This window comes from Elephantulus edwardii, unplaced genomic scaffold, assembly GCF_000299155.1.
Source record: "Elephantulus edwardii isolate Elephantulus edwardi_28Jun2011 unplaced genomic scaffold, EleEdw1.0 scaffold00033, whole genome shotgun sequence".
NCBI lineage: Eukaryota > Metazoa > Chordata > Mammalia > Macroscelidea > Macroscelididae > Elephantulus > Elephantulus edwardii.
In genome coordinates this window covers 19,199,671-19,210,753 of record NW_006399783.1, presented here as the reverse complement: position 1 = coordinate 19,210,753, position 11,083 = coordinate 19,199,671, and the positions used below count along the sequence as shown (strand labels likewise).

Here is an 11,083-nt window from a genome sequence, read left to right as displayed (position 1 = left end):
GAATCACAATGCCAGATGATTTCCAAGGGTCCCTCCAGTATGAAATCTGTCTCGTCACCAAACCAAAAGGATAAGACTGGGAATAAGTTCTCCAAGCTACAAGTGAATTATAGTTTATTAAGTGGGGCGTGAAAGTACGTACGAGACAAACAAGTATACAACATTTTAAGATTCAGCGCCTTGAGGAACTCCACTTCTTTCCCCATCAACAAGGGGTCAGTGGATTATCTGCGATGCATTTAAGGCCCTCCTAGAGCCTTAGCGTCGAGCCTTCATAGCGGATGCAGCCAGACCGATCAAAATGGCTGCGATCGTGAAGGCCTGGGCAGCGATCCGGGTTCGCATCATGAGCTGAGAGCGCTGGCTCTGGCCCTGGTGGAAGCTGTAAAGGCCGTACGTGAGGGCGGCAGCTGTGCCCAGGCAGCCTGAGGAAGAGATCAAGAGGTAGGTAGTAAGAGGCCCCGCTCTAGAGGACCTTCCCTGCTTTCCTTCTCAGGGGGTTCAAATGCAAGGACCAGGCCCTTGGCATTCCAAAGCCCGTCTCACCCTTGCCCCGAGATCAGCCACTGCCCTCTTTAATCAAGATTCAACTTTACCGCGCCACCTCTTCGCGGCATCTCTGGTCCACTGACATTTCCGGTCCCCCTGGCGTCTCCGGTCCTTCCCTAGTTCATTCCCCTCGACATCAGTGGCTTCTCGGTCTACAGTTCCTACAATAGCGCTTACCTATGGGAACCATTGGATTCTCGCTGGTCTTGCGAAGGAATTTGCCTTTGAAGCTTTCTGAGTCTCTGTAGACACTAGGGCTAAAACCTTCAATAGCTGGCGGCTGCGATGGGTCAAGGGATCCCTCCGGAGGAACAGGGCTAGGAGCTGCCATATCGAGAGTAACCGCTGCGGCAACGCCGAACTCCACTGATGACGTCAAGGAAGGGCGGGGAACGTCGTACGCCGGCTTTATCATGCGTTCCATTCTGGGAGCGGAAGGACTACATTTCCCACAGATCTTCCAATCCACGTTCAGACCGGCTGGAAGCGCTCTGCTGCTACACGAGGTGCTTGAGCGTGATCGCCCTTGAGTTTGAGCTGTTGGTCTTCTTGTCATCGCAATGCCCAAAGCCAAGGGCAAGACTAGGAGGCAGAAATTCGGTTACAATGTCAACCGGAAGCGGCTGAACCGGAATGCTCGGCGGAAGGCAGCGCCGCGGATCGAGTGGTAAGAGTCTAGGATTCGGGAGGCAGGGTCCTCAGCTAAGCTGCCACTGGTGATGATGGACATGCCATCTTCCTCTCTCTGCCCGCAGCTCCCACATCCGACATGCCTGGGATCGTGCCAAATCGGTGCGGCAGAACCTTGCTGAGATGGGGCTGGCCATGGACCCCAACAAGGCCGTACCCCTCCGTAAGAGAAAGGTACTTACTTACATGGAAGGTCCTCGACCCTTGATGACTCGTTCCCACCGTATTTAACGAGGCTTCAGAACTTAAGTGTGTGTTATTACCTCTTCTGCCGTTTCAGGTTTGCAACCTGACATTCCCTCTCTGCTTTTTTAAAGTTTTTCTTTTCTGAAACGCGCTTTCTAAAATATCTTTCTTTAGTTGCTAACCCTCTCTCTGCTTTATTTTATTTTATAGCACTTCTAACTCTTGTTCTGTGCCATCGAATGTATTCTAACTATAGTGGCCCAATAGGACCAAGTAGAACTACTCCATACGGTTTCGAAGGCAGTAATCTTTATGGAAGCAGATATTAGCACCTCGTGCTCCCACAAAACAGTTGGAGTGTTCTAACAAACTCTGGTTGGCAGCCAGATTTAATCACTGGCTCACCAGGCTCCTTATTGTTGTGTTATGCCCCTTTGAATCGCCTGTGACTCATAGTGACCCTATATACAACAGTCCTAAACCCTGCTCTATCTTGTGCTAATCTTACTGGCTCTGACACCCCCCCCCCCCATTATCCCAGTTACTGAATCAATCCATCTGATTGAGGGTCTTCCTTTTCTGCTCTATACCTCCACCCTCCCAAGCGTCCCCCTCCAAACTGGTCCCTCCTTGCAACATGCTGAGAGTATGTCAGACGAAGCTTCACAGTCCTTGCCTACAAGGAGCAGCCTGGCTTCACCCTCTTCAGGACGAACTTGTTTTCCTAGCAGTCCATAGTATATTCAATACTCTTCTCCAGCACCAAAGCTCAAAGGCATCGACTCTCCTTCTGTCATCCCTAGTCATTGTCCAGCTCTCTGATGCATAGCAAGGAATTGTAAAGACCATGGCCTGTATCAGGTGCACCTTAATCTCTAGACTGACATCATTGCTCTTCAGTACTTTGGAGAGGTCCCTGACAGTAGACTTTCCCAATGCAGAATGTCTTTTAATTTCCTGGCTGCTAGTTCCAAGAGTGTTGATTGTGGAACCAGATAAATTAAAGCTGTTTACAGTCTCAGTCTCTTCACCATCCATCACAATGCTGCCAATCAGTCCAGTGGTGAGAATCTTTGTTTTCTTGATAATGAGCTTCAATCCATATTGAAGGCTGCAGTCCTTGACCTTCTGCAGCAAGCGCTTCAGGTCCTCCACTGTTTCAGCAATCAGGGTTATATCATCTGCAAAAGCCATATTGTTGATGAGTCTTTCTCCAATCTTGATGCCACATTTATCCTCATAGAGCCCAGCCTCTCAGATAATCTGTTCTGCATATAGATTGAAAAGATATGGAGATAGGACACATCTGTGGCGTACACTGTACCCAGTACCTTGCTCTGTGCTGACGACGGCCTCCTGATCCAAGTATAGGTTTCACATAAGCACAATCAAGTGTTCTGGGATTCCCATTCTCAGAGTTAGCCTCAGTTTGTTGTGATCCACACAGTCAAATCAATGAAACATAGATAGACATTCCTCTGGTATTATTTCCTGCTTTCAGCCAAGATCCGTCTAACATTAGCCACAATATCCCTAGTTCCTTCTGTCAATTCTCTGCTGATGTGCTGTTCCAGTTGTTTTGGGATAATCTTCTGCAGAATCTTGCTTGCTTGTGACATTAATGATATTGTTTGATAATTTCCACACTCTGTCGATGACCTTTCTTTGGAATGGAAACAAATCCAGATCTCTTCTTCCAGTCAGTTGGCCAGGTAGTTGTCTGATGTTTTTTAGCATCTATGACCATTCTCCCCTTATGCTCCTTAAAGAGAAGAACTTTCTTTTGCTAGCTCATTTGTAGGATGTTGTACAGCAAACCAAAAGACTGCAAATCTCTGGCAGTTGGAATCCACCAGACACTCTGTGGGAGAGAAATGGGTATTCCCCTCCAGGTAAGGTCTACAGCCTGAGAAGCCTAGTGCAGGATTGCTATGAGTCAGAACCAACTCTATGGCACTAAGTTTGTATCTGTGTGGTGTTGGGTTTTTAAAATTCCTGTCAACATAAAAGAAATGTCAACGATAGAACAGAGTTCAGGGTTTTTGTTCATATGGTCGCTGTGAGTCATATTTGACCTAAGGACACTTAACCCACTGCTAAGTGAGACTAATGCTGTTATGTTTTGGAGGAACATTCTTCTACTTTGTACATCACTCTTTCTCAGAGAGTTTGCTGTACTGAGGTAATTCGGTTTTACGCTGATGCTGAATCTTGTACCATTAGGGTGTTAAATGCCATATTGGTTTCCCAATGTGGACAGTGTTTGGTGGAGCTCCTAGTTGTAAAACAGGTTTGGAAGCAGGAGTGGCATCCACTTCCTAAACCACATGCCTCTGGAAACTGAACTTGGAGAAACTATGATAGTTATAGGAGGACATTAGGTCTTTTGTTCATGGAGTTGCTGTGAGTCATTTTCGACTCCAAGGCAATCAACAACCACAATGATGCTTAAGGGAGTAAGTACTCAGTAAGTCCCTTAATGAATGGGCTTGCTGAGTGAATTTGTCCTTAGGCAAGTTTCATTTTCCTTCCTATAAGAGGAAAATGGCTTTACTGCCTCTTGAACACATGCTAAGCGATAGCCAAAGACTCCTCTGTATAGTACAGCTATCTAGCATTCCTACTTGTGAATTCTAAAGCACTTCCTTGTACATTGTGTCAAATGAAACCGACAGGAAGTTTTTACAGACAGGCACAGAAAGATCAATTGTTTGCTTTTGTTTCTTTTGAAAACTATGAATTCCACCTGACAGAAGCTCCCAGGTACTGCCTCTCCTTGTGACCTAGTTCAGCTTGATTTGGGGTAGGGCTTCTTCTCCCACTGTTGGGATGCGGAGGACCTGTTTCACTCATTAGCCAGTTTACAGGAGGGTTCTTTTCTTTGCAGGTGCAGGCCATGGAAGTGGATGTTGAGAGGACAAATTTGCTGGTGCGGAAACCCTATGTGTTGAACGGTGGGTATGGGCCTCACGCCCTTAGGTCATCATCCTGCACTGTCAGAGCTGGAAAGGGCCTTCAGGTGTACTTATTTTATAGATGGAGAAACCAAGGTTCAGAAGGGAGAAATGAGCCGATACGAGGCTAACAAAGTTAGACCTGTGTCCCTGCATGTGATATTTTCAATCTTTTAACTAAAGTCAGATGTGTAAACTTGTAAGAAGAGATCTATGGAGGAGGTAACTAGGTGCCTGGGAAAGGAAAAAAACCACTGATTTTTTAAGCAGGTATTGAGTATCATTAATTTAAAGATAAACTGACAATAGAGATTCCACTACTGCATTTAATCTTCCCAACTACAAATTTGTTTCATGCATGTTAATGGTATAGAGATTAAGTATTAAACCATAAGAAAGTATACCCTAAGAGGGGGAGACAAGAATACTCTGGAATTCTCCATCCATCCTTCTGATTCCTTTCAGGGATTGTCAGTACTTTTGAAGGCATAATGATTTGAATGGCCAGGCATTTAATATAGAACCTGATTTTTTCTTGTTGTTAGCCTATCTTGGCAGTTTTCATGAAAATTACTGTGCAAGATTATAGGTGGGAACCCATGTTTGTTTGTTTATCACCCTCAGCCACTGCGTTGAGTCGATTCCAGGACATGGTGACCCTCCTCGGGGTTCCCACGCCTGCAGCTCTGTGTAGGATGAATCTACCATTCATCCTCCTGAGAAGCAGCTGGTAGATTCAAGCTGCCAATCTTTTGTTCGCAGCCCAGCAGAAAATGAACTACTACACTATTAGGGGCTTCTTTTAGATGAAACCATTTTAACACCCAACTCGGGATAATATTCGATGGTGCTATTTAGTCATTACAGTTTCATTAGAGCTCTCACTTCCACTTCATAGATGAGAAATGGAGGTGCATTTGTTCAGGTCATCCAGCGATTTTAAAAGTGATGTTGTTATCTGCCTCCCATTGGCTAGATTCTCCCTGCAGCGGGGACATTCCCAGTCCCTGTAACTCTGCTGTTATGTGCTGATGAGTTGGAACTGACTCATAGCTGACTCTCCAAGTGGGTTTTCTAAGGCTGTAAATTGCACAGGAAGAAACTGCCCTTCTTTCTCCACAGAGCCGCTGGGTTGGCTTCACAGCTCCTTACCTCCTCTCTCCTGCAGCTCTAGTTCTCATTTATTGAGACTTCTTTATTTTGACTTAGGTTCTCAAGCAGAGTTTTTGGACTGGAAGGGCCTCCTACCTTATAGGCTGGGAATGTAAAATCCCTATCCTCAGGGCATAGTACTAAATAGAATTAATTTGGTGCTCTCATTTTACCCCTCTGAGGCCTGCAGAGAAAGGATTAGCTATTTGGTTAGTTACTGTGTTGCTAGATGATGATACCATATAAGGCAAAGCCTGAGATCTAAGGGGTTGAAAAGGAAGGTTCCAGAAATGAACATGTGGATTGAGAAGCAAAGCCCATCAGATGGCTAGAGTATTAGCTGGTGGCTTAGGATGGGTGAAGGGATGCTGTACAGCTTTAAAAGTGCAGAGGCAAAGCCTCATTCCCTGTCTTCTGACTTCCTTCTTTTACTCTAGACTTAGAAGCAGAAGCCAGCCTGCCAGAAAAGAAAGGAAACACTCTCTCGCGGGACCTCATTGATTATGTACGTTATATGGTGGAGAACCATGGGGAGGACTATAAGGTGAGTGTCTCAGGTGTGGCAGGAAAGAACCACTGAAGTCAATGCGAAGAACCCCTGGGTCATTTAATGCCCAGGTCGCTTGCAAGCACCTGTTTCCTGAAACCAAGTAGCGAAGAAAGAACAAAAATCAGACTTTAGGAAAGGGATCTTATGGACAGGGTTCTAATATTGACAGAATCCCAGAGTAGGAAGAAACTTTAAATAAAAAAGTCTTTCTTTTTGGCTTCATTTAAAAAAACTGGAAGCTTTGTATAGAGTGGGCCCCTGTACCCAGGTTATAGGTTAGTTGACTGGATGGATATCATCTCCTCAGCTCCTGTTCGGCTCCTCAGAGGCAGACCTGCCTCGTCCTTCAAAACATTTCCACCTGTTTCCCTAACGCCTTAGTGCAGAGGGGTCATGTACACCATCGTGTGAAGTGAGGACACTAGAGAGAGGAATGCCTTGTCAGCAGCAGAACTGAGGCCTGAACCCATGCTTGACAAGCCCTCCTTACCTGGCCTTTCTCCCTTTTTAGGCCATGGCCCGAGATGAGAAGAATTACTACCAAGACACCCCAAAACAGATTCGGAATAAGATCAACGTCTATAAGCGTTTTTACCCAGCGGAGTGGCAAGAGTTCAACAATTCTTTGCAGAAGAATAAAATGGAGGTTGATTGACTTATCCACACCTATCCCCCTCCAAGACTTCCTCCTGGACTGGAGAAACAGGAACTCAGGGTTAAGACAGGGAAGGGTGTGTGACTGCACAAGGCTAGTTAAACTCCATGGTATCAAGGTTACACACACAGAGACTCACAGACATACATATTCTTTCCCGCACTGGCATGAGGGCTAGTGCCAAGAACAGTATTTCAGAGTCTCTCATTTCTAACCTGTGAGCTCGCCAAGTCCAGAGCTTGCTGTCTTCTGTCCCTGCAGCTCTAGTTCTCATTTATTGAGACCTCTTGGTATTGACTTTAAACAGATTCTCAGCCAGAGCAGAGTTGTTTGGTTGGTTTGAAGAGTGTGCAAAATAAATAGGCTTTTACTTTTCTTATGTTTGGTTTTGTTTTGTTTTTTTCAACTCCTGATGCTGTCTGTAGGAAAAGCAGTGCTGTCCAGAAACTTCAGCACTGCCACCTCACATTCACATGCCAGCTTCCCTGTCCCTTTTTCTTGCATCCACTGCAGTTGCCTTAGTTTCCTGCAGAGCAGCTCCATTAACCCTATACAGAAGGCTGAGAGGATCCCTGGGCTGTCAGAAGGAACCAACTTCACCAGTGCTAACCCCATCCCTTCCTGGGGGATAGTCAGGAACTGTAGTGCTGCTCTCAGGCTAGCTGTGTTGGCCGTGGCCCACAGTGAACCCAAGGTCCCCAAACCTCCCTCAAGGGCTGTCTGGCAAACTACTGAATACCATACTTTGGGACCAGACCTGTGAGGAGGTAATGACTTCTAAACACACTGCCTTCAAGTAGACTCCGTCTCATAACTACCCACTTCATTGGGTTTCTAAGGTTGTAAAATCCTTATGGGAGGAAACTGTCCATCTTCTCCCTCAGAGTAACTGGTGGACCTGGACTGCTTTCAGGAAACAGCACATTAAGTACTATGCCATGAAGACTCCTTACAGAGACCAGAAATAGCTTATGGACTGGGCACTTGGTACTTTGATGCTTTTATCGCCAATTGTTAGGTACCACTGAATTGATTACAGCTCATAGCAACCCCTCTAGTGTTCATAAGATTTTCAAGCAGGATGTTAATCCCGCTTCCCAGTCTGTCTTAATCTGGGCCCTGTCCACCGTGGGCAACCCTTACAGCTTTTGACACACTTTGGCACAGCTTTCAGTATCACAGCAACCCCAAGTTATATCAGTACAGAAAACTGACAGACAAGATCTGTACCACTCAGAATGATGTTCTCGAACACAGCACCAGGCAGAGCACTGAACAGTCAAAATAACAAACCAGTATGTCTTAGAGAGGGTGCAGCCAGAGTGCTATTTGAAGGCAAGAATGATGAGGCTTCACCTCAACCCACTTTGGGCATGTTGCTAGGAGGGGCTGCTCTTTGGAGAGGGACATGATGCTGGGAAGGATGGAGGGTCGGCAAAGGAGAGGAAGACCCTCAACCGGGTGGATTGATGTGGTGTCTGCTGTGATGGGCTCTTGTGGGTCAGGAAGTGTAAAGATGGCACAGAATAGAACAGGGTTCAAATCTTTTGTTCATAGGGTCGCTGTGAGTCTTATATGACAGCACCTAACAACAACATCCCCATGTAAAGAACTGAATCTTGTACTATCATGACCCTTCCTCACCATTTGGTTATGCTCAAATCCATTATTAGTCACTGTGTCAGGCCTCTTGCTGACCCTCACCTTTCTCAACATGATGCCTTTTTTCCAGGACCCCTCCTGATAACATGACCAAATATGTGAGATGAAGTTTCACCAACTTGTAAGCAGCACCCTGGTTGCTATTCTTCCAAGACAGAAACTGGTTCTTTTGGCAGTCCATGGCATGATCAGTATCCCCAGTTATTATTAATGAGAAAATTTCTCATTAGGAAGTTATCTTCTAAAAACAACTATAATCTCCTTTCACTGCTTTTAAAAAGGGAGAAGGGCTTGGGCTTAAGTAGATGGGGGAAACCCAATAAGGTGTGTCACTTTACCCTCACAAGTAGAGAAAGCTGTCCTCCCCTCTGGTCCCTGAAGACATCCCATTCATTGGAATGGAATGGTACACCCTTAATAACCTCAGAGATGTTAATAGTAGGCCAAAGCTTATGTTACGTAGCCATTTCTCCCCCCACCCTCAGGTAAGTTCAAGGGACTGGGACTTGACACATTATAGTAACACAAGGACACGTGTGTTTTATCATGTGTTACATCACCACACTCCATAGCAGACTTCAGTACAGCCTGCAACAGCATCTCAAAATCAGATGAAACCACATCATGTTTTTTTGTTTTTTTTTTTGTTCCTCTGTTGTGCAGACTCCTCTTTTTTTTTGTTGTTACAACTTGTTGGCCTTGTTGTGTTCTTTGTTCTGATGGTGTGCTGCGGGAGGGTTTTTTTCTTGCTGGGTGTTGTTTGGTGGACGTCGTTCGTTTCTTGGAGGGGGGGTGGTGGTGGTGCCCCCCCCTTTTTTTCGTTGCTGCCCAGCCTTTTTTTTCTTCATAATTATTCATGATGTTTTTTGGATCATCTGGTAGCAACTGCTGCAGGTGTTGTTGGTGCCACCTCGTGTTTTTTGTTGGTGGGTGGTTGTTGTCGCCTGTTTTTTCAGCTGGTTTGTTGTGCTGCTCACTCCTGCTGCCCCTGGTGGTGATGACAGTGTTTTTTTGCGGGGGGTGGTGGTAGTTGTTTGTTGTGCTGCTCTGCTGCGGGGGGGAGGCGTTGTTGTGTGGTCGTCGTCAGTTCTTGTGGGGGCGCTGATGATGTTGTGATGTTGTCTTCTTCCTCTTCTTAGTTGTTGACTGGTTGCTGTTGTAGCAGTTTTTTAACTGGTGGCAGGAGGAGGCAGCGGTGGTTTCTTGTTGGGGGGTGCTGCTATGGTGGTCGTCGTAGCCTGGTGGGGTCTTCTGTGCTGCATCCTCCTAATCACGCTGTTGTTTGTTTTGTTGCCTCCTCCTTGTTGGTGGCAGGTGGTCTGATGTCCTCGTTGTTTTTTTTGTTGTGATAATGTTGTTTGTTCCTAAGCACCAACTGTTGTTCTGGGCTCCAGAATCAGAGAGGAATATTCAGAAGCCACTGGTAAGAGTACCAGCACGTCAGGCAGTGAGTTGAAAATGTTAAGAAATGTTCCCAACTTTTCTCAAATCTAGTCTTGGTCAGCTGTGTCCTTTGCCTCTCCAGCCCTAGCTTAGTAGAAACTCAAGCTGTGAGCAGTAAGTATGTGACTTTGCCTGGGTCACTGTGATGTAAGAGGCACACGGAGGGTGGCGCTGAGGACCTACCCTCCAGGGTTCCTGAGCTAGACCATTCAGAGAGGCATCTCTGGTAAAAGTGGCCCAACCCTTTATCCCTCAAGTTCCACTCCTGAACTGAAGGCTTTACATACTCCACACTGGGCCAAAAGGTGTCTTAAATGAGGGCTGGGGGAAAGGCCTCCTTGATCAACAGTTAATTCTGGTCCTAGAGGTCATCTGCAAGCACGAGAACAGAGTGGCAACAGCAAGGACCTGGGTTACACGTCTGAATTTGCCTTTTAATGGTAGGCAAGTATGCTCTTGCTATGAAATGACCGGACTACCTGGAACAAATTTTTCTCAGGATCACCTTCACTGGCTTCACGGACAGCTTTTAAACAACTGAAAAGGTTTGGGAACCTTCTCTTATACTAAAATAAAGGCTAAATAAAATCCATTAGTATTTGCTCCAATTTATCTACAAATTTGACAGATTTAAAGACATTTTAAGGTGCTATATGATTGCACAGAGCATAACGTGTCAGACTGTTAACCAACAGGTCAGCAGTTTGCCTGCTCCCCAGGAGAGAGATGGGGCACTGACAGCCTCATACACACGGGGAGGGGCTGCTGGGAGTCAACACGGACTCGACGGCAGTGGACTTTTGAAAGACAGACTTGAGGACCCAATCTCATGCGTAATCAGTGGACTACCTATAGTTTCTTACCTGTCAATGGGAAAACGAAAAGCAAAATAGCAAATTTAACTGTAAATCCCACCCTACAGGCTGACTCCTGGAGCTCCCTACCCTCTCCCTTTTCTGGTGCTGCTTCTGCTGGCTATAGGATGAAATAGAGAAATGCTGGTTAGACAGCAGATGAATTGAAGGCACACCGTCTATTCTCAAAACAAGAGTTGGATATTCCTCTAAACAAATAAACAAAAATGCCCACTTGGAGCTGTTTATTATTTAGTGGAACCTGGCAGGGAAAAGGGTCCTTTTGCCTGTGTTAAAGAGGTGTCAATAAAGACAGGCCTCAAACTGTTCGGTCACTGATCCCACAGTGCCATGGCACGTTCTGCTATCCAACTCTGCTTTTGCTGGA

At 45.9% G+C, this 11,083-nt stretch overlaps 2 protein-coding genes across 2 annotated transcripts; one reads left to right on the top strand and one right to left on the bottom strand.

Annotated features, from left to right (window-relative positions):
- Positions 1–258: 258 nt before the first annotated feature.
- LOC102848903 (HIG1 domain family member 2A-like) lies at positions 259–880 on the bottom strand. The gene is made up of 2 exons (XM_006884432.1): positions 727–880; positions 259–425 (listed from the first exon to the last, which is right to left on the bottom strand). Exons 1-2 carry the CDS (start codon positions 878–880, stop codon positions 259–261), a joined length of 321 nt encoding a protein of 106 aa, XP_006884494.1.
- Positions 881–1,109: 229 nt separating this feature from the next.
- NOP16 (NOP16 nucleolar protein) lies at positions 1,110–6,736 on the top strand. Its single transcript, XM_006884376.1, has 5 exons — positions 1,110–1,216; positions 1,305–1,413; positions 4,313–4,379; positions 5,969–6,075; positions 6,593–6,736. The coding sequence occupies exons 1-5, from the start codon at positions 1,110–1,112 to the stop codon at positions 6,734–6,736; spliced, it is 534 nt and encodes a 177-aa protein (XP_006884438.1).
- The last annotated feature ends 4,347 nt before the right edge of the window (positions 6,737–11,083 follow it).

What these genes read in the sequence shown, in the direction of transcription:
- LOC102848903 (XM_006884432.1), bottom strand. Translation starts at nt 880, where the DNA reads ATGGCAGCTCCTAGCCCTGTTCCTCCGGAGGGATCCCTTGACCCATCG. An exon ending in GAATCCAATGGTTCCCATAG is followed by an intron (nt 426 to 726) that starts GTAAGCGCTATT and finishes TCTCTTCCTCAG; the next exon opens with GCTGCCTGGGCACAGCTGCC.
- NOP16 (XM_006884376.1), top strand. Translation starts at nt 1,110, where the DNA reads ATGCCCAAAGCCAAGGGCAAGACTAGGAGGCAGAAATTCGGTTACAAT. An exon ending in GCAGCGCCGCGGATCGAGTG is followed by an intron (nt 1,217 to 1,304) that starts GTAAGAGTCTAG and finishes CTCTGCCCGCAG; the next exon opens with CTCCCACATCCGACATGCCT. An exon ending in ACCATGGGGAGGACTATAAG is followed by an intron (nt 6,076 to 6,592) that starts GTGAGTGTCTCA and finishes CTCCCTTTTTAG; the next exon opens with GCCATGGCCCGAGATGAGAA.